This window comes from Astatotilapia calliptera, chromosome 8, assembly GCF_964374335.1.
Source record: "Astatotilapia calliptera chromosome 8, fAstCal68.1, whole genome shotgun sequence".
Lineage (NCBI taxonomy): Eukaryota > Metazoa > Chordata > Actinopteri > Cichliformes > Cichlidae > Astatotilapia > Astatotilapia calliptera.
Genome location: NC_137429.1, coordinates 21,517,366 through 21,541,066, shown reverse-complemented (window position 1 = coordinate 21,541,066; position 23,701 = coordinate 21,517,366). Strand labels below are relative to the sequence as shown.

Genomic DNA, 23,701 nt, shown 5'->3' with positions numbered 1-23,701 from the left:
AACGGGCAAGGCCTCTGCCCCTGATCGATGCCTGATCCACATAGTACTAGACCTCTATAGCCCACCCTGCGGCTAGTGGGGATAGAACTGGGCAGATCCATATGACTCATTTAAGGTGAGCCCAGCACTATAGCGCCATGGACTAATGGCCCCTTTTAAAAAGTAAGCATATATGCTGCACTGACAGCTAGGGTTCGCAAATGGACCACAATTTGTGCACCTGCTCTTGGGCTTTACATATACTATATGCGCTGGTTGAACGTGGTGAGGCTATATTGGTCACACGGTAAATGACTACAGCGAAAGCTTGCTTTGTTCAGCAAACCATTCTTGCACAGTTGGAAACAATGGGTATCAAAGCACAGTGACACCAACAGACACTTGCTATCAGCTCAAAGCAGTCTGGCCTTTCTCCTCTGACTTCTAGCATCAACAAGCCCAGAGAACTGCTGCTCACTGGATATTTTCTCTTTTGCAGACCATTCCCTAAAGATTCAAGTAGATCAGCAGGCTCTGAACGAGTCAGACCAGCCTCTCTGGTAGGAATAATTCTTAATGGAGAAAACAAAATAAAATTTACTATTCACAATACAAATGCTTGGGTATTGGTCATCTCTTAATGTTGGACTTACAGGATATAGATGCAGGCTGAATGTCTTTAGGCCGCTTTTTTTTTTTTTTTACATTTATTTTTAACATTTCCAAGGAAACAGTTTTAAAACCAGTTTTTTTAGTTTGTATTCTTATAGCATAAATTTCCATAACACTGCTAGAATTCTCTTGTACCTGCCTCATCTGTTTTCCCAACAGATAGAGATTTCGTTCATTTCCCACAATGCCGCGCACAATCCCCAGAGCATGTGTTGCATCCATCTGTTGGGTTTGTGTGCAGTAAGACGAAGGAAAAAACTTTTTGAGAAACAGTGGGTTTGTATGCTGCACTCAAACTGCAGCACAGTTTGCGGTTGCAGTGCACGGATGTGTTCAGGGGAAATTGGCTTGTCTGATGAATTTTTATTCCTCGTTGAATATTGGCACGAAATTTTGAGTTAAGAATGAATGGTTGGATTCTCGCAGACTGACACCAAGATGTTTTCTGCTGGCGTTTTAGATAACTGAACAATTTCCTGCAATCAAACACAACTGTGGCTGTGCTGAAAATATCTAGGCATTCTCTGATGTCTATATTCGGCCACTTCTCTGGGAATTATAAAAATAGACCATCAAACAATAAAGTTGCCAAGTTCAGGACTCAGGCATGACAGCATTAACCACTATTTTCACTCCTGTGCTTTTATTGGTGTAATCCTTTAAGCTTAAAAATGATGCGTTCATTTACCGCTTGGTATTCATTGCTCATTCAAGTCTTTCTCTGTTGTCAATTTCGCTGGCAGTTACATATACTGCTAGCATAATAATGACACGTCTTCTTCTTGCTTCAGGGGCACAAAGTATTACTCAGCACAAACAAGCAGGATAATCTATTACTGTAACATGTCTGGAGATGAGTCAGGGCCACAGTAGTGTAGGGAATACCACTGACAATACAGGATGCATTTGTCATCACAATCAGTTTTACTTTGTGCTGCTGGACATGCTGGACAGATAGGCTTTTCAAAAAAAAGAACAAAACACGATCTATCCGGTCATTTTTCAAATAAAAGGGAGCGAATGCAGACAAATAGCATCCCGTAGCTGTTTACACAGACATCTAGATGCATTTGTAGATTGTATCTGTCGTGAGTGGGCTGAATTCTGAATCTAGTGAAGGCAGAGTACCTGTCTAGCATAAACAAGCTGACAAACGCTCGCTGGAAGCACTTGCGTGTCGGCCTCGAATGAATTCAGATTATGAAATAGCAATGTGACTGCCAAAGAACGTATGGTGATGAGGCAACTTTAGATCAGCTGCTACAGCCGCTGACTCACTGGATTTGGTTGCATGCGTGAAAGTGTATCCACTGTCATTTAAAATATAAAATGCTGATATTAAACACGGCCAGCATCAGGAGAAGGTCATCTTAAAGTGAGGGGGAGGGAAACTGATTTTAGACAATGGGGAGGCTGCCCGAAGCCCTCTAAAAGGTAAATAAGGATTATTTTGAACTGGGAACTTAAACTGTGAGGATGTTCCCATCTTGTAGAGTCCAACAAGGAACACGTGGAATAGAAGATGACTATATTTATTCCCCTTTAAGTTCTAAACTTTTGCAGAGCCTATGACATTACTGTACCTGTGTGAGTGGCTCACATCATTGGTGGTGTTGTGCTAAACATGGATTTTTTTGCACAACACCACTAAGGATGTGAGCCACTGTTTTTATGTGATATTTTTGTATAATACGTTTGATTAAACTGGTAAATCTATAGGCTACATTTCCTCTTGTCCATTGTAATAGCTTTGGAATTCTAAATCCAGGAATTTGCTGAGATTTTTCAGTCCCTACATTGATGCTATGATTATTATTCCTTATACTAAGGTGCCGATTGTTATTCTGTCACTGATAAATTCAAAAACAGTGGCGAAAAAGTTGCTGGATATGCACAGAAGGCATTAACAACACTGAACAGATCAGTCACAGTAGTTGCGGACTGACCTGAAGTGTAGTTACATTTCTAGGGAGGTGCACGGCATACGATTTCAAAAGAAATTTGAGGTTGCGGCGTAGCTATGGTGTAAATTTCCCATTAAATAAATCCCCAGTAAGCAGGAGAAAAATATTTATGTATAAGCTGTTTATGTCTTACACCACATCCAGGTTAGCGATGCAGTGAAAAAACCACTGTCAATTATGTGTGCAGTGTGCTTGCTGTTGTTTAGAGCCTTCCCAGAGTAAAAAAACCACCTGGTGCTATTTGAGTTTGTGTTTCAGGGGCTCAAAAAGCATTCAGTAAACTATACTACAAAAAAAGTCACTTATAGGAGCCTAGGTTTTCTTTTTTCTTGAAATTCACTGCCAACTTGGGATGAATCACGATGACTCCACTAACAAGGCAGGCCCAGCCTTAGGTTTCACTGCTAATCTACACACTGCTATATGAGTTACCAACAGAACAACATCAGGCTTACTGCCTACCACAAACTGTAAAAATATTCACCTTCATCTAAACTCCCCTCCACTAAAAAAAAAAGAAACTTGGCAGTCACTCACCTACAGCCTTCAGAGAGGCGTACTTGTTGAGATCCTTGTTCTGCTGTTGCTGCTGCTGCTGTTGGTGGAGCTGTTGCTGTTGCTGGTGCTGTTCATAGACGTGAGACAGCTGGCCGAGGGCAGGGTAAGGGTGCTGCTGGCCCATGTTTGAAGCCGGTCCCACGTTGTTGTTAATCTGGCCACCCTCTGTGAACAGGGACATGAGACAGCGCAAGGTTACAATAACATTTAAAGCTCCAGTCCAGCACCAGAGGAGCCCTCGCTGGTCAAATGATTGGTGAAACTCTCATTCACATTTTCCAGAATCTACTTACATAACCTAATTTCTTTTTTAAAATTTTTATTTTTTAATACATGATTTCTTGGCTGAGATATTTTGTGCCTTGCTCTCAACTAATATACACTCATTTCTATCTTTTGGGACTTTACCAGTAGATTTCCATGACACGCTCTTACATTTATGTCACCATTACAACTGAAATATTCCTCCTGGAATAAAAAATGTCTTTATTAGTCCAGAGATTTTCTTTGCACATCTGATGAGTTAGTCTAAATCTGCCAGTTGGACTGTGCTACTTCTCTCAGAGGTCCTTTATGTAGCCTCACTCATCATGATTCAGAACTGTCTGTCTCAGAACTGCTTTAATGTTCTTAAACACCCTTGTTCAATGTCTTGAACAAGGGTGTCAAATATGAGGCTCGGGGCCCAGAATGGGCCCAGCACAGGTTCAAGTCTGGCCCCCTGGAGAGATTTGGAAAATGTGAATGAGGGTCTAAGTTTGGGCTTTAAAATGCATTTTAATACATTTCGCAGCTTTGCCTGATAAAGACCTCCCCCATCGCCATTCATGCTAGCTCAAAGAAGTCTGCAATAGATAAACAATGGATGACAGAAAAGTTGCTGTTTTTCCCTATCTGCTACATAAATGTCTCCTTTTTACAACGGGTCCACAAGATTAAAAAGGAACAAAAAAAAGGAGAGTGTTTGTGAATTTATCAAAATGTCCTGTTTTATAACAACAAGACAGTCTGGCCAATGAGCTACCAGAACTTTCTCTGTAAGTTTACACATATATTTCTTACAGCTTAAGCCCAAAAAGTTGTGAAGTCACATTTCTTTCATTTACTACAGCACCATTTCCTGATTTTGACTATAGGCTTGAAAGACTGTTGGACTATAGGATTGAAAGTTTTTCAGTGAGTGCAAAGTTACTTAAAAGAAATATATCAAGCATTTATTGGTACCTTTAGACTTTTTTTTATCATAAAAAGAGCTTTTTCTGTTTTCATATCATTTGACTGTATTTCAAATGCCAACCCTCCAGAATCATTTGATCACATGTACTCCAGCATATTCTCTAAATCAGCAGAGATTTACCAACTGGTGCTCACCAGGTGGTTGCTAACCAGTCTCTACACCTTCGTGACTGCAGCCTGAGTCACATCAATAAGACATTCTTTTCTTTTTAGATTTCTGAGTGATTTTATTACATGTAAATGAGCTGAAATCACAGCACAACTGTTGTCCTTCGAAAGCAACAGGCATCAGTTCTAATGGGATGCTTTTGCAGCCAACAGAACAGCATTTTTTGTTCTTTGTTTATAACACAGACATTTTAGAGTTATAGTTAGCAGAAGTGGGTCTAGCTAAGGAATATCGACTGTGGAGCCGCATCTGGATTTGCTCAGTGTTAGTTAGAGTGTGCTAAACGAAGCATTAGGCGGGTTTTATATCAGTTTGCTAGACTGCGTCATAGATGGACTGGACAAGTGACAAACTTTGACATGGGGCTATTAGACTCAGCTCACTTTGCTATTTCATTACGAAAGAAAACAAAGGAAAACAAAGGTGGGCAGATTAATGCTACCATGTTTATAGTGGTAAACATGGTAGCAAACTTGGAAAACCTTTTAAAACTACATAATGAACAGTTATATGTATTAACAATAAACCCACAGTAAGTGCATAGTATATTTGTTCTTCTCAAGTTTTAAGTGAGCCTCATGAGCTAATGATGACCTACTTTACTTCCTAAGAGACATATTTTATATAAAGGCCAGACGACATCCCAAGGTCTGACATGCACATGCTCCAAAATCAGTGCCCTCCTCAGTCAAGCTAGTACAATTATTACCAGAATATTTAACATGGGCACGGCTGTTCCTATTTTCAATACAAAATTAATTAGACTTAATTTTACTTATAGTTATCAAATCACTTCAGTTGTATCCAGCTGAGGTAGCTCAGTCACTTTTATGGACCAGCCTGGACCCCTGGGGCCCGTCCATAATGCAGAGGGTGAATACAGATAAGTAATGGAAGAAAAATTCAGTAAATTTCCTAAAACATGGGAAGAAACTTTTGAAGTACAATAAGAGGATTTCAAAGAGGTTCATGAAAGAACAAATTCTCAGTTAAAGTCAGTTTAAAAAACAAATATAAAGAGATTATTTTAACAAATACAGGGATTAAGAGGAGTGTTAATCACACGGTTTATAGCTTGATGTAAAAATGTAGTTTTGTTGTTTTGGTTTATTTATATTTTTTTTGTGTGTGTATTATATGTGTGTCTATAGTTATACATGTATATTATCTGATTGTATATCAACGAACATTGATTGTAAATGACTGAATAGTCTTAAGGGGCATAGAATCAAATAAGCAAACTTCATCCTACTCTTTTCCAGCATGTAAACTGTGTTGAATACAGAGAAAGTCATTGTATGTCGATGTTTTTAAGGCTTTTTTATGTTTAGTCATTCGCTCAATTGCATATTATTATTTTAAGTGTTTCAAATTTCAACCATTTATCCATTATTTTCAGCCAACTACATATCCCTTATATTTAGTCGGCCAAATTAAACATTTATCCATTACCTTTAATTAGCTTCAATTTAACAATTTGTCTGGTTACTTTCAGTTAAGTATGACTCACTAATCTCTTCATAAATCCTGGGGCAACTTTTAGCACTTCATCTCGCTATTGCTATATTGCACAGAAGCATGTGGCTGCATTTCCCTTATTTATTTATTTATTGCTTAATGCTTATGGTGTAGGAAGTAGCAGATGTCTTATATTAATTACAGTATTGCAGAATTGGCTAACTGTAATGTCTTCCTCTAATTAAATAAGTGATAATTAGATTTCAGAAGATGTGCAGTGGGTTGAGAAATGGGCAACTGCTCTACCAGAGCTGCACAGTCTGACTTTAAACTGCAGCCGAATGTTAAAACACAATGTGGGAATTGTTCTCTCGCTGCACTGAGCCTGACAGATAATTGCAAATTCCTGTTACTGAAGTCAAAGGTATACTTACTAAGTGAATACATTCTCTTAAAAGCCCCAATGCTGTCACTTGATAATTTGAGAAGGAAAGTAAACGTTACGAGACAAGAGAGCAAGAGTGAGGAATTAGAGTGGAAAAAGTGAAATGCGGAAAATGGAGAGGATACGTGAGGAGAAAAGAGAGAAAACGTCTCAAACGATGCTGACAGAGATATGAGGATGGTTTGTAAATATCGAAAGAAGCTAGACAAAAAAAGGAAATCATTAAGGTAAAAAATACAGGGCAAACAGACAAGGAAAACATGGATATTGTCATGGTCCTGGGCCATATTGGCCCAGTATTCTTAGTTTTCGTGTGTTTTGTATTTATGCCTTGGTTCCTAGGTTGTTCTGTTAAGATGTTCCTTATTTGATTACCCCCTGTGTGCCCTTCTATGTATCTGTGAGCCCTCGTTTCCCCTCCTTGTGTTTTATTCCATGTTTTCCCCAGGCGGTTATGTCCGTGCTCTCCTTGTGCTCTCTCTCCTCCTGTCTGAACCTCTGTGTACTTCCTGTTTTACTTTGACAGTCTCTCGTCAGTAAGCGTCATGTTGTGTTCACTCCTGCCGTGTCTCGTTACGATTATCTGTGTCAGCTGTGTTCCCCGTGTGTTCCCACTTCCCTCGTTAACCCTCTGTGTATTTATGTCCGCGTCTCCCGCAGTTCAGTGTCGTGTTCTCCCTCATGACTGTGCGCCCCTCCGTGTGTTTCCTCGTGAGTCAGTTCCTTTGGAACTTCCCAGTTTAGTTTCATATTATTTTGTATCGCCTTTATCTTCTGTCAGCAATAAAGCTATATTTTGTGTTCAGTCCTGTTTTCCCGTGAGTTTGCGTTTCGGTCCTCATCCTGCCTGCACACAGCCTAATCATGACAGATATTCCCAAGTCCCCCTCTCGCTTTTCTTTTAGCACCTCTTAAAGGTGTTCATACAGATGGCAAACTGAGGTGGGGAAACTGTGAAGCCTCAGCCCGACAACATCGATTTCCTCGAGTCATTTTCTCCCTGTTTCATCTCGTCGCCGAGGTTTCGAGTCACAGGGTGAGCTCAAAGTCCTTAAAATCTGCACAGCTCAATTGTCAAAGCGAAGCAAGTTCTCTTCTTACTAATTAAACACTTAAGCCCTGGCGCAGGCTCAAACCGCACGCACTCTTAACAGACACTGTGACTGACAAGGTACGGCGAGAGTGGAGACAATTAAAAAGAGCATCAAAGTGAGAGCCAGTGTGAGGCGTTGTAGAAAAGACTGAGACACGAGATTCCTTGATGTGATGAAATGTCCCACGGTGTTGTGTGAAATGAAACATGGACCCACATCCTAGTTTGGATAGATAACAGCGGCCTGGAAAATGCAAGGTTGAGTCATTTTCTGAGAAATTTATTGGACTTGCCAAATACACAGATGACGATGATGCGCTTGTCGGTTAAATACTTTGGGATTTACTGTAACGGTTTGGCAATGCGGGTTCACTTAAGGCGAGATGACTTTCACTGCAAAAAGTGAGGCTGTGTTGGGCGGGAGGGGTAAACTGTGAGGAAGAGAAGGAGAGAGACAACCATGACTAAGGAAGAAACAGCAGCGAAGAACTGAGTTATGATCCCGAAGCGCTCGCTCTCTCTCTCTCAAGATAAAAGCTGGTAGGCTGTTTTATTTTTCATGTGAGGCCAAAATGGCTGGGGTCAACAATTTTCTCATTTCATAATGGATTTTGTCTAGCTGAGGAGCACATTTGTAAAATTCAATACCCCATCAAAGCACAGGTGCACCTACCCTCTGCCATGAGCTCATTCAGCTCCATGAAACAGTCATGCCCTTCTAAAATTGTGATTGTATGTAAACGCTTTGGTTTACTCAAATTTAATTTTTATTTATATATGCTGCCATTTAACAACATCTGCCTCAAGTGGCTTTATATTGTAAGATAAAGACCTTAAAATATTACAAAGAGAACCCGAACCCTCAGACAATCCCCTATAAGCAAGCACTTGGCAACAGTGTGGAAGAAGAACTCCCTTTTAACAGGAACCAGAACAGGGAGGTGCAGCCATCTGCCACAAACGGCTGGAGGATGAGGGGAAAGGATGAAAATTCAGAGCACGCAGGACAAAACACAAAGTAAGGGAGAGAGCAGACATTCAGTAGTGTCTCTCTCTGAAGTGCTTAGTGCATCATGGAAAATGCCATGGCATAACTTATGGCCCCAGTATATCTGCAGCATTGGTTGCTTCATGTGCTGCCAGTAACGCCATCACACATGCACATCAGAGCAGGCCGATATGACCAAAAATATCTATCACGATATACATTTGAAAATGTGCGATAACGATATAACTGATGATATAATTGACACTAGACAACATATTTTACAACTCCACAACTTTATTAGTGCAAAAAAAAAAAACCCCATCAATGTATTTTCCCTTAAACAAGCAGCTGTTTTTCATGTGCATTAAAGTTATATAAAAATGTAACAGTGCAAATGCAAATTCCTTGCTGACAGTTTAACCAAAAGGCATTTCCAGTGGAAATTGGCCGACACATCCTCAGCATAACCATGTATAATATCCACAAAACTTAAAAAGACGTTATACACACACAATACGGTAATATTATGTTGAAGCACCGTACGTATCACTCCGCGAGGCTCCCGCCTACGATAGCCGTAATGCTCCGACAATCCATCAAGCAGTGCGAGTTCGTAGCTTAGCAAAGTTGTACTGAAACATTTGACAGATTTTCAAGCGCCGTGTACCACATAAAATCGTTTCGAGGTCAGTAAACACAACCAGAATTCATACATAAGGCACACGGGATTATAAGGGGCACTGTTGATTTTCAGAAAAATCAAAGGACGGTAATAACGACGGCCCGCTAGCATGCTCTACCAAAAATAGTGCTTTGTTGTGTATCTGATGGACGAAAGCCAAACCAGTTCCACACCACTGAAGTTGCAGCACTTTTACAAACCAATTCTGGTTCATCCGTTTCATTCAACGACCCGCTTTCACCCTTCTCATTCTGCGTTGCAGCCATGCTTTTTCCGCCATGTGTGTATGAAAACAAAGGCACTGCGCATGCGCGTTTTACCCATATTCTATCGCGATATTTCATTTTCTTATCGTTGCCCAACATTATACCGGTATTACCGTGAACGGTATGATATGGCCCAGCCCTAATGCACATCCATTCATGCTCGCTGTTATGGCTCAGGTAGCTGCTGAAGTAACAATAGGTGTTGCACTGTTATAGTAAGTGAAGAAGTCAAAGCTGGAAATAAAGCTTTGACATCTTTTCAAAGTGTTGAAAAATCTTCCTCTGTATAATCTGTGTCTCTCTGCTTCTTTACTGATATATCCTTAAAGTGGTGGTAAACTATTATTAGTGACTTCATCTCAGCTCAAGCCAGGTGACAAAAATTGAGAGGCGCACAGCTGAGAAACACCGGCAGGCACGGTGAAGTCACTTTAATGTCAAGGTACCATTCGCAAAGCATCATGTGGTGGGTATAAAAAGCTTTAAGGGATGATTCACAATCACGTGATCCAGCCTTAACTACAAGCTTCATCAAAATGTAAATTTTAAGCTTGAGCTTAAAAGTAAGAGTGGGTGTCTCTCTCTTCATACCTAACTGGGAGTTGGTTCCACAGCCTCCCATTTTACTTTTGGAAATTCTTGCAACCGCAAGTAACCTGGGAGTCTGAGAGGAAATTGGGATAATAGTAGCATTAATTAATCTCCCTATCGCCGTTTGTGGGGTTAATCCAAGGAAGGAACAGGTCTTATCGTGAGTTTGCATGACTGCACATATGATTAATTGTTGTTACTTTCAGTTGAACTGTGGCAGCAACAACAGCATCATTCACCATATTTTTTTATTAATTTGGGAACTGACGCTTGCAGAAGTAATTATTAATAGTTCCTATTTGCTGTGTACAAACTAAAGGAGTGACAGCAGGATTAACTTGACAGAGCTCTTTAAAACAGGATGATTCTCTAGCATTTCCACTGCCATCCCATAAAGTCTTTTAAGAGAAATTAAACCTGTCTCCAAACCAGGCTCAGGGATGGAAACTTGCATCAGGATTTCATCATTATGACTGTTTACTTACAAGAAAATGTCTGCCTTTATAGGGAGCAACCTTGCCTCATTCAAGAAAATGAATAAATAAACATTATCTATTATACAGTGCTGCTGTGATAGATCCCATTATTATTCTCCCCTAGTTTACTGTGAACCAGCATGCATCACAATCAAACCCTCTCATCTTTATGATCTTAGTGAAAAAGAACACACACATGAACTTCAGAAACAAACGAGGCACCCAGGTGACACCACACCGTGAGCCCATTCACCAGGATGACTGACAGCTGTCACCGGGATGTCTGTCAGGATGATAAAAGGGGATGCAGTGGGAGTCTGGTGGTGTGGTCACAGTGCTTCACCAAGCTGATCCAAAGCAAACTGATTCTCAGAGGTCACGACAGACTTTTACTACCAGTGACAGCCAGTTTTCTTTCCTCTCCCCTGCTGCTCAGAGATTTACCAAATGCTACAGCAACCAAAACATACAAAGAAATGAGAATAAATCAGATGCAGTTGGGAATCAATAGTGTAAATTAGGAAAAAATCTTGCAGTATTTTTACTGAATCGACTCACAACTATTTGGAAAATTCAGTGAGTCTTGAAAAAGATAGATATATGAAAAATTGATGTTAAAGTTCCCTCAAGCACAAATAGAGGATATTAGAGATTACGAAAAAGGCCAGGAGAAAAAGTATGTTTATCTAAGAGCAGAAAGATTAGAATGATGGTGGTGCCAGTGGAAGAAAACTATTTTATACCCATTTTACCAAGGGGGTAAACTGGTAAATTGCATGTGCATGTAGCAGACGTGGTCACAGTTGATTGCAAAATCTGCAGTTTGAGTGCAATTAGTAGGAAATCCAGAGGACATGCTGAATAAACTGCAACCACAATCAATGACCTTTTAATGAGTTAACAGCCCGTTATTTGACCAATTTATACAGTGAAAATGGAAGATTCGAGAGGGCTTTTATGCTTTAAATGGTTACATTTTAACTACATTTTACTTTTAAAAGAAAAAGTAGGTCTTTTTATTTGGACTAAAATAGCAGACTGCGATTTAGTCTCGAACCTACCTTTTACTTTTACACTGGGAAATGAATTATTGTACAATTGGCAAGTCTTCCCACTGTCATGATGCAAATAAATAAATAACTAAAAACCCTCTGTGGTGTCTGAAGTAGCCAATTTGGATGCTAATGAAAGTATTTATTGTTGACTTTGGACATAATCCTGTATGGGGATGTAATCCTCTCCCGGAGCTTTTACTCTAGTAACAATAACAGAAAACATATGCTTCCCTATTCATTTCACTGGTGTTCTGTTGTAGGTGGCTCGCTATTGACCAAAAGAACACAGAAATGCCTTGCTGCTGCCATGTGCTACTACCCTGTGTGTGTGAGGAAAAGAAAAGGTTAGTGAAATATATCTTTCTGTAAAACGCTGTCTAAAAAATCATATGTGGAATGAAAGCATACACTGGAGCCATGAATCACGTAAGGTATTTGCTGCTGTGCTTTTGACCTTTTTTAAATTAAATTTTTGAATATTTTACACTTGTGTTTTCCTTCAAACGCCCCTTTTTATAACCATAGATAAAGGCCTGCTTTCTGCCAGCGTACATGAAGATGAATTTAGCTACACTTTGGGGGTGTCAGTAGAAGAGATATCTAGCACTGTTTTGTTATTTAGCAATAATTAATCACATTTATTGAAAACAATGCTAAGACCAAGAGCTTTTCTTAGCCCTAAGCAAGTATTTTTTGAAACCTATATTCAAGCAGCAACCTTCAGCACCAAAGTGTCGCCAAAAAGCTAGCTTCAAGTGGCCTTGAGGTTAGCTTAATCTAAGGTAGCTGTTACCAAAATGGCCTCTATAGCAAATTTCTCCTTTTGTAACAACTTTACCATTTGGATTTTTACTAATGCATAAGTTACGTCTGTGTAAGTCACTAAACTGAAACTCTCTACCATGTTTGTGGTGTTGGTGCTTGTTGAAGCATATTTAATAATAATAATAAGAATAATACAATCTGTCATTATGTTTGATTTGTGCTTCACATTTGTAGAATAAATACAACTTAATAGATATTAGTTAATATTTAATTTGGCCAACACTTATTAGGATATATCTGTGTTATGCAGTGTATTATTATTTTACGTTTCCAACTTGCTAACTAAGCTTACTAGTGTTTACAAATGACCTAGCACCCTACCCTGTAGTTAAAAAACAAAACCAAAAGAACCACAACAAACATGGCCCCACCCAGAAGGCTGGATGATGTCACTGTTTCTACATCCATCTTTCATATACAGTCTTAATCTCACCTAAAAGCAAGTGAGAAATAAGTAAGCAGCATGTTAGATGGAAAACTTTAAAATAAATAAATAAAAATAACTGTTCCCGGGAGATAGGTCAACACAAGCTTCCAGGATTAAAGTAAGGTAAGTCAATGCCTTCTCCACTCCACCTATCTGCTTTTCCCCCTTTTGAACTGAAAATACATGAATGTAAGAAACACAGGTAAGAAACAAAAAAAATCCAATACCATCCTGCTGGAGGACTTGGTGGGATTAGCGCAGGGGGCTGAAAAAGTTTGCTGCAAGCTGTGTTCAGTCGATGTTGTGCCAGTTTTGAGGGAAAGTGCAGAAATTCTTTTGAAAGAGCTGTTGATGCAGGCAGCCCACAGCGCCGACTTATAATTGAATCCAACAGGTAGCCTGCATTGTTTCCAACGGCAGGTGTTCCATATCACAGCCAGTTGTTGTATAGGTCAGTTTTCACGACTCTCCTCAGACCTCTGCGAGTTTGACAAGATTGATGTCTGACTGTGCAAGATTACAGACCAATATAAAATATTTATTGCTTCTGCTGTTTTTCTCTCCCCACAAACACTATGGCTTCTTGCAAATCTACTGTAACAAGGTCTGTCTGTAAATTAGCTTAAGGTTGAATCATTCTTACGTCACATCAATCACTGACAGTCAGAAAGGGATTTTATTTACACGAAGGTGTCACAGAGGGCCCGCTTAAGCGCTTGCGCGGGAGGGGGGTGCGATTGCGTTTGGTTTGAAATGTATGCCACCATTTGAGCCTTTCATTTTGGCATTAAAGAAGTTGACATTTACATGAATTTACACTGCAGGGCGAAGGCGCAGGAGCTGTCAGGATTACAGTGAGTGTGACTGCGCTGATGAGACAGCATGTGGATGATGATGATGAGCTTATGACCACCAGGTAACAGACAGTGCAGTCAGCAGTGCACGACAGCGAGCGCGCACGGCGATTTCAAAGCTGCCTTCTCTCTCTCTCTTTCTCTCTCTCCCTCGCAGGAAGCCAGACATCCAGCATGGAGCTGTGAGGCAATCCTCCCGGGGCGCAAACGGTATCTGAGCTTTCCCAGACGAGAATGTATTCTTTTCTTCTACACATTGAAGGAGGGGAAATAAGAGCACACACATCGGGTTGCGTCCCTTGATGTGTGCTGTACAGCTGTGCGTGCGCAAGGGAAAGGAAGGGTTTAAAAAAATGATAAAGACAGACACGGATATCAATAAAGAGCCATAGCACATGTATGTAGGAGTGTTTCTATCTATCTCATGCTTGGCCTGGCTCGGCTCCATCGCTACTGGTTGTACAGTGTAATTTCACCGCCTGTTTGATTCGGCACTAAAAAAAAGTGTAAGCAGCTGACTCATCTATTATTCCGTCTTTCTCCTCGCTCTGCAAGTGGATAAACCCTCTTCTTTGCTTCGGCTCGAGCCTCTGCTTCTCTGTTGTTACTCATCTTTCTCCATCTCTGGCTTGCCCCTCTTTCTCTCTCTCTATCTCTTGTCATGGCAACAACATTCTCTCGCGTAGTATTTGCTCTCCAGCACACGCCGAGTTCGCATTGTCCCGCAGTCACCCGCGCCCACATATCAACAGGCAGGCCGGCTGTACAGTACTGAAAAAAAAGGAAAAAAGTCATTGTTATGCAACCTATGTTGTGCTGCCTGCTGCTCTGTTGGTCTGTCTGTTCATCTCTCTCTCTGCTGATTCTTCACGTGTCTTGTTTGCCTCCTATGAGTTTGTTCTAGGTCACATGCTAGTAGCTTTGTAAGGCACAGTCACAATAAATAAATAAATTTTTTAAAAAGCACAGGTTTTATTGAAAGACATGCAAGTGGCAAACAGTCAATTTTATGATTCATGGCAGGATAAAGCACTTTCAATGTTGACAGAAAAAGTCTACACTGGCAATGGAAAAACCTGTGTAAATAGAGCCTGAAAATGAAAGATGAGACATGTGCAGTTATCCAAAGCTGCTGCTGCCTGTGTTGCTTTGTGAAACTGAGACCTAGTGCTGTGCAATGCTGCAAATTTTATTTACCACAAAATCACTGTGATTTGTTACTTTCCACAATAATATAAATTATAAATAACTCCTTTTAGCTTTTCATGTATTTTGAAACTATGTGTTTTGGAGACCTGAATGTAAATGTGCCTCTCTAAAGCACTTTGGGTCCACTTTTGTTTAAACATGCATTAGGTTATAAATAAAATAGACGTGACAGTCAACACTATTTTTGCAAATGCATGTTTGAAAAAAAAAGATTCAACACAATTAATTGGGTGACACACTGAACTTATCGCTCCAATCAGAACAGCACTGATCCGATGCCAATACTGGTATTGGTATCGGTACTATGGATATTTGGATTGATCTAACATGTGACATAAGGATGATGTGAAAATTGTGCCATACGCTTCCCTATAAACTGGGAAAAAAAGAAAAGTCTCCTTTATCATTTGTTAGGAGTTCTTGCCTTGTCAGAGATCATCCACGCAGAGCGTGCACACACATCCTCGCATTTAAGTGAGAGAGTGTGTGTGGGGTCCTCAGTGTTTCTCTGCATATGCATATTTAGTCACACTGAAAATGGTAAGCAGGTTATGTGTGAGACTGCGAGAGCTTCCGCTTTATTCGCCCTGCTGTCTGTTTACAGCGCATAAGAAGCTGCATCTGTCTTGACCTCATCCCTCCGGGCCCATATCTCTCGCCTGCAGCATGGAGGACAGCGAGGATCACAGAGCAAGCAGGGGCCTCTCTATACGACTGCTGAGCTCATGGGAATTTCACTGGAAGCCGGCTGTAAAATCCCCCCTTTTGAATGGCGGGCGGTAAGGTGAGGGCTCGAGCGAGGGAAGTTTTTACGCCCTGAGGTGAATGGGTCAGGCCCTCGTGATTGGTGGCCACGGGGGGAGGAAAACCATCAGATGCTCGCGATAATACCGCATAAACATTAAAGTTCACTAGAAGAGTCAGACAGCTAGAGAAGAACAGATGTCCGAGCCTCCATGGGTCTTGCTACCTGCTGGTGCTGTCAGCAATGGGGAGGCGAGTTTGATGTGTAAGGGCCAGAAAGCTCACAGAAAGAAACTATTTTGACACTGATGCTTAGACTTTGTGCCGCTGCCAGAGCCAAGCAAACAGCACACAGTTTTTAGAGGTGTTTCAAAAGTCAAGGAGTGAGTAGTAAAAGCTACAGGTATTTCAGGGGTAATTATAGAGTAGGAAAGGTATACATAGAAAGACTGCAAACAGTTAGCTAAAAGTAATGCATAAGTGTATGAAAATAGATAGGTGAGTAAAATTTTATTTATTAGTTACTTAGCACTAAAGGCAGGTATTTATGTCTGTGAGATTGTTTCTCATGTAAATATACTTGGACAAAAGTACTGGGCCACCTACACGTTACACCCTACAGGAGCTGGTCCGTCACAAAAACCCATGCCATGAAGCTCACGGCGCACGGTTTTTGTGCTGATGTTAATGCTAGACGAGGTCTGGAACTGTGCAGTTGTTGAGCCAGCAGAGCGTAGGACACTTTTACACACTTATGCACATCAGTGCTTGCAATCCAATGCTACTTCCTGGCTGGTGGATGAGTGGTACAATGAGTGGTTGTAGTTGACTGTGCAATAAACTACTATTGGTTCATAAACATTAATTAATAGTAGTTTTTTTCAATGTTAAATTGCTAAATATTTTAAAGATTCAATTCAGCTTAAACTCTTTTCAAATAAACATATCTGGAACTTGTCTGGTTGCACTGACCAAGGGTTACTTGAGATTTCAGAACCTCCACTTTTCAGACTTCAGGACTGTGAAAACTCCTGTTGCAACACGATAAAAGAATGTTACAGTAGAAGCATGTCACTGCATCAGCAGTCATTCATTTGCCCAGAAACAATGCCTTTAGGACTTGGGCGTGCATTGTCATGAATAATATATATCATGTAGCTTTGCCTGAAGGCTGCTGTACAAAATTCAGTGCACAACACTCTGTCGAGCAACATGTCAGACCCCTCAGCCTTATATATGGCCTTGTTTTCCAAACATTGTTCATCTCATTATCATCACCATATGCTGCTAGCTTTGTCTTTGCTCATTAGAGCACTGCTATTTAGGAAGAGATGATGAGGGAGAGCTCAGGAAGGGAGCACGACAGAGAGAGGTGCCATCATGAAATCCTTATGAGATCCAGAGAAATATGCAAGCCGACTCCAATTCCGAAGCTGAGCACATACCTCTGAGTAAATCCCGTGAGAACTGACCATTAAACAGATAAGAGTGTGATGCAGAGAAACACTATTATTAAAAAGTCTGTCATGGGAAATGGTGGAGGGAAATGATAGCAGAGGGAATAGCTTATCTACCCTAATTGTTCCTCCCTGAGCCTTTGAAAGCACAATGACTTCCCCTGCACCCTTTTATGATTAGAGCTTTCCGTCATACCTCCCTTATTTTGAAGAGCTATCGATTTCTATTGTTCCTTTTCTCTCTGCCTCTCTTCTGTTGGTGGAACATTTGCAGTAAGATTCAACCACTGTCTGCCTATTGTCTTGTCTTGTCAAAGCACAATGCATTGACTGCAGTCTCACAGGACATTGTTACAGAAAGTCACTGAATCTATAGTAAGATGTCACTCTGATAGCTGCTTATCTCAGTCCACTTGAGTTGTGTTTTAAAGGTTATCTGTGCGGGAGCTAATCCCACACAGATTATCCAGCAATTCAAATAATGGCCATCGCTGTCCCGTGAGACATTTTCACTACGCATTCAGGCTGATGCGGCCAGTCGTTTGTACCGGCATGATACCGCCACAGACTTCACTGCATACTTAAAGAAATCAGAATCGTGACGTCTACTTTGGACAGAAGTGAGCAAATGAAATGCAAAATAACACATCCAGATTAAAAAGATCATCTTATCAGATGCTTAAAACCACAAGGCCTCTGCAACCGCTGGGTGCTGACAGATGTCTGGGAGAACACCGGGTCGAAAACAAAAGGGAAAAAAAATTGTTTGGAATATAAAGAAGCTGCAGAGTACTGCCTAATAACTGCAATTTCATATCAGCAAGAACTCAAACAGTACATTAGCTTTGTGTAGACAGTTACAGTTTAATAAGCTTTAATTAGTATGACAGGCAACCCCAGTAGGATCTTCCGGTGTAGTATTTCTCCTGAAACAACTGTTGGTCCTAATGTCGTGTTGCAGTCATTCAGTCATGCTCATGCATGCTTAAGTTTTAGTGGCACAACAATTGCTGGCCCCTGTTGCAGCCCCCTTCAATGACCGATTGGGGGTGAGGGGAGGGAGACGGGGCAAAAGGCAAACTGTGGAAGAGACCAAGAGATCCAAAGTGGTGTATAGTGTATGATGGTGTGAAGAAACACTCACTGCATCATGAGAAGTGATGCAGGCTTACTTGTGGTTCCTGAGGTATTTAATAGTAGATTGGGAGGCAGAGCCTTCAGCTTTCTGTCCCTTTATTTGTGGAACCAGCTCCCAGTTTGGATTCATGATGCAGACATCCTCTCTACTTTAAAGATTAGGCTTAAAACTTTCTTTTTCTATAAAGCTTATTATCAGGGCAGGATCAAGTGACTCTGAACCCTCCCTTACTAACACTGCAACAGGCCTAGTCTGCTGGGTACTTCTCATGATGCAGTGAGTGTTTCTTCACACCATCATACACTATACACCACTTTGGATCTCTTGGTCTCTTCCACAGTTTGCCTTTTGCCCCGTCTCCCTCCCCTCACCCCCAATCGGTCATTGCAGAGGGCTGCCACTCCCTGAGCCTGGTCGTGCAGGAGGTTTCTTCCTGTTAAAAGGGAGTTTTTCCTGCCTACTGTCACTATGTGCTTGCTCACACGGGATTGTCTGCGTTTTGGCATTTTCTCTGTATTATTATAGCATCTTTACCTTACAGTATAATATTAAATTGAACAGAATGTCAATAAATTCTGTATGGTGAGGCATACAGACCTTGAGCTGTGAAATCAGAGGGGAAAAATATTGGTGTGGTGGATTCAAACAATCAATTTAGTGCTAACAGGTAAAACAAATTTAACCCGAAAACAGTCTGTCATTTTTTTCTGTCTTATTTTTTCCCACATGGTTCCTCACCTCCTGAAAGGCTATCAAAGAAAAAACATTTTTTACTTGTTTTTTGTTAGAGTTCAGGTTTTTGTCACACGAGCCTCGGGCAGTCATCTTCTGTGGCTCCAGGCTGGGTGTTCCTCCCTGTGACAGGGCTCATCAGTCACCAGGCCACAGACGGAGAGAGGGAGACAGGCTCTTGTTGTAAACAAAGGAATAAATACCTGCTCCACTAAAGCACATGATTGACAAAAGGCAGCCCTTATTCATCATGATGACGGAGCACCACTCAAGGAAATGGAGCATCCACAATGACATCTTTTGTTTTCTCGATGATTTTCTGTCTTTCACTGAAAAGTGTTCCATTTCTAAATCTTCCCTGATTCTTTCTGATGTTTTTGCCAAATAGAGGTCAGCCTTTAAAAACTTCTTGTGTCCTTTGTGTTTGACTTCTTCTAACTTCTTTCTTTTCTTCCCCCGTGAGTCTCCTTTTTCAAGCACTCTGAGTCTTTCTTGCCTTCCTGATTGGCAGTGCCACCTTGACTTACTGGGGTCATACCGTTCACCCCCCTCATGCGGTGTTATGAGTCAGCAGTGGGGCTGCCGCTCTATCAACTGAGGGCAACACGCTGTTAGAGACAAAGCAAGACAGAGTCAGACAGATCGGGAGGGAGGCAATGGAAGATGGTGATGATAATGATGTGCGTCTCCATGGGGGGCTGACACTCCGACAACATGTCAGCAGTGCCGACCCAGAACCTACCGAGAGAGAGACAGACATGACACTGCTTTCCAACAGTTGCTCGGAAGGATCTGTCAAGCAGCTGTGGTATTTATGTTGACAAAAGTAAATTAAAAGATATGCGATTAAACTGAAGGAATGTGATATTTAGCTGGGATTAGTTTTATAATTGTAGCAAAAGCCCAGTGTGCAGTATTGTACTGCGGAGCCTTTGGTTACAGCAGAATTAAAGGGCAGTTCATTGATTTTTACACATGAAGTTCAGTTCGCTTGTCATAAGGAGTAAGATTCAGGCTTTGACTTTCCAAAGTTTGGAAAAAATAACCCTGATGCTGATCCTGAGGCTTCTCTTGAGACTAAAGAGCCAGATTTACTAAGTAAGGCTAATAAGCATGAGGCGGCCACAATCCATACAGAGAAAGGCAATCGGGAATCAGTAGGGAAATCAATGGTGCTATAAGAAGAACAGATAATGAAATTGGTATCAATAGATTCTTACAAGTACCTTTGCATGCACAGCTTGTTATTTGCAGTCTGACAATAACAATACAGTATGAGCATAGATTTTCAGGATATGTTTCTGAGGCAGCTGAAGGAGAATCCATTTTTTCTTATGCTGGAGCAAAATCTCTAATGTGACACTGAAGGACCGAGGTGGTTGCATGGGGTCCAGGAGGTGGGGGCAACCTTCAATGAAGGAATCCAGGTAGCTGGGATTACAGGATTCATCTAAAGAAGAGGTGCTTTACTGCAAACACATCGATCACGTGACCCTGGAATGTATTTGTAACGGTTGTGCGTCGAAGAATAGAAAACTTTATTTATTTACCAATAGATTCTGACTATTCAGTTGTTTACAAATTTACTGTTGCTGTGCAACCACACCATTTCAATTTAAAAGAGCGCCTGATGTTTTTTCTGCATGCCGTGTGATGCTTGTATATTTGTTAAAGTCAAAGGAAAGACTGACTCCTGAATGACATTGTTGGTATATATGATATTTTTCAATATGTTAGCTAACATGTACAATTAAAGAAAAGGAAAAATATACATGAAAGTTGATTACTGTAGGGTGCAATAATCTGCCAGCCAAACTGAGACTTTTTAATAAGCCCCATGCTGATCTCCTGCCTTTTGCCCCCGTATCAGGGGGTGTTGGGGCTTAAGAGGTTAAGTTCTCTGGATTTTATATTTGTTTGTTTTTGGATGAATTCAGATTCAGGTTAGTTTATTTGTACCTGTAGGTAGATTTGAGCTTCAGTAACTGAGTCATCCATCCAAGTTCAAACTGCAAAACCACTCACTGTAACTGATGACACGGAAATACTTGCTCAGTAATAAGAAAATAATGACATCTTGTGGCTTATTTACACCTTCAACACTTCCCATGTTCACCGTGCACATGTAATAAAGTTGTGTCTGCGGTATTTCAGCATCTAGCTAGCCAGAAGAGAAGTGAGCATAAACAAAGTGAGCAGGGTTTTTTGCTTTTTTAAGTAGCAGGTAATTTCAAATCCAACTTTTTAAATAGCTCAACAAATATGATCAGCCGAACAAACTTATTGTCATAGAATGTGTCTGCTAGCTAATGTAAAGCTGCTGTATTTCCCAGGAGTAGAAAAAAAGATTAATGTCCGACACTCAGAGATGGACAAAAATGTAAGAAAGACAGGACATGATAGGAAGAGGAGAGATTATTTTCAAAGGTAAGGACCGCTGTGTTTAAAACGAACATTAGATCTATGTTGTGAGCTATTTCTCAAACGTTTGACAAGAACTTGATTCTGTGTGATTAATATAGTTTCACTGTCAACTTGTTGTCCTGAAAAAAGGCAAGGTTTTAGTAAAGTGGCTACCAGAAACATTTCAACCCACAGCCTAGAAGGAAAACTCCTGCAAATACATATGCAGCTATAAAACAAATCTATGCCTTTCCACCACTAATATTTCACTACACATCTTGATCCCCACGCATAGGAAACCTGACCTTAAATTCTCTCTGAAACCTAAAAAGTACAATCTGTGAAACTTTGAGAAAAGCTGACATTATGGAGGCAAGGAAGGTCTGACAAAAAACACATCCATCTGTGCTGTGGTGAGGTCTTTGGTTTTCACTAAGGTTTAATTTCTCTCATTGTCAAATTAGACAGGAAAACACATCACTAGAATATATTCAAAACAGAAAGAAAAGCCTCTAAAACACCCTGAATAACGGCAGTAAGATCTATGTTAAAGCTTTTGCAATCATGAAGGCCTTAATCTAGACATATTAATTGTTGTTAGGCTGGTAGCTGATTCGTGATACTTTCCTCACCTTAACACTTAATCCTGCAAACAGAAAGGAACCGAGGTTTTGCAAGCTGACAATGTTTAATTAAGTGTAACCTCTGAAATTTCAGCCCCCCTCCTCCTGCGGTCTCTGACCCAAAGTCTGTTCCACTGGCTCTGCTAAAGAGAAGCTTTATGTTTAAAAGCTTTAGTCTGCTGCACCTGGCCCTTGGGCTGAATCCCTGGCAGATTTAAGCATCAGAGCACAGCTGTGTGGGACTTTTCTTGGCCTGCGAAGACAAGGCAGAGGAGAGGGCAGCTTTCCTCTCACAGAGCAGATTTCCTGCAGCGAGCAGCAGTGGGATGAGAAAAGCATGACAGTAATTGTTTGACTCAAACAAAAAAAAGGACTGCACACAGTCTAATCCATCCTAGAGTGATATTAGCAAGTGTTTCTTTGATTTTTTTGCTCAACAAATAAAGTAAAGACATCAAGGACAAAAAATAACGCTTGAAAATCATAATCTACAGATATAATGTGTCTTGTGATCGCAGACTCAGAACTTTATGGCCTTCGGAAGTTTCCAAAAAGCAACAGAATCCAGCTAATTTCTCGTCCTTGTAGCTTTTTCATGTTTTGCATGTGTTCTGCAAAAAAAAAAAGCCACAAGACAACGTATGAATAATGGAGCGAATCAAGGCAAGGGTGCATAATAGCCTTTCATCTCATGGCCCTTTCCCGCACTAGCTAAAAACACAAATTTTTGCCATCTGTTCTGCTCTCCGGGGGCAATGTGACGGGGGGCTCTTCCACTTCGCCGTGGCTGCGATATGTTGTGGTTTGTGCGTGCACTTGGCTGCGTAGTCGAAGCGTAATTTCCTTAAAGTCACTGTGAATGGATGCTGCAGTGTTCATGTAGCATTAGTTTAGCAAAAGAATTAAAAAAGGGCTGCTGCAGGGCCAGATTGAGAGCCTCGGTGTTTACAGTGATCTCTTCTCTATCGCTGCCTCTGTGTTGTGGCCATATGCCTGTCTGATATCAGCACATGGTAGGCAACACACTCTTACCCATGCGCCTGTTTATTTGTGTACCTGTTTATCTGTCTTCTCTTTCACTGCGAAGAGAGCCTCCTCCTCCTCCTCCTCCTCTCACAGTCCTCTGCTCTCTCGGTCCATCTGTTGTCAGAAGCATCCTGAGTATTTATCTGCCCGTCTCTGCTTCTTTTTTGTGTCTTAGCAGCTCAAACAGAGAGGGAACGAGTCAGCATGCTTTCCTCTACACTTGTGTACTTACCAGGGCATCTGATACCTTTCTCCTCACAGTTATTAAAGATGTCACATTTACGAAGTGAGGAATATTGTTTCAGGAAGCTTGGAGTGGTCCTGAGGGATCTCCCTGCTCCGAGGGAGGATATTAGCCCGCAAGTGAGTCCCACATTTCACCGCAGGACCCGTCTCCTCATCCACAAAGATGCCACGGTGACATTCTGCTATTGGCAACACAAACTAAAAGCAGAGCTTATCGATGGCCTGCGCCGAAGAAGTCAAACCAAGCACGACATCCACACTTCCTCAGAGAGCCAAGCGAAAACGGAGAGGCGAGAGAAAAAGTAGGTTACTGAAGGAAGACCGGCTGCCTCGCTCCATTTGTAAGCAAGGGAAGACAAGCATTGGCAGGGTGCAAAGTGTACTC

The 23,701-nt window shown here is 41.1% G+C and overlaps 1 protein-coding gene across 1 annotated transcript in view; it reads right to left on the bottom strand.

Moving 5' to 3' along the window:
* Nucleotides 1–23,701, bottom strand: part of shisa9a (shisa family member 9a) — a 62,645-nt gene that overhangs the window by 14,315 nt on the left and 24,629 nt on the right. The window contains exon 3 of the mRNA XM_026179078.2: nt 3,153–3,338. Within this exon, the coding sequence (XP_026034863.2) occupies nt 3,153–3,338 (186 nt within the window). The remainder of the gene's footprint in view (nt 1–3,152; nt 3,339–23,701) is intronic.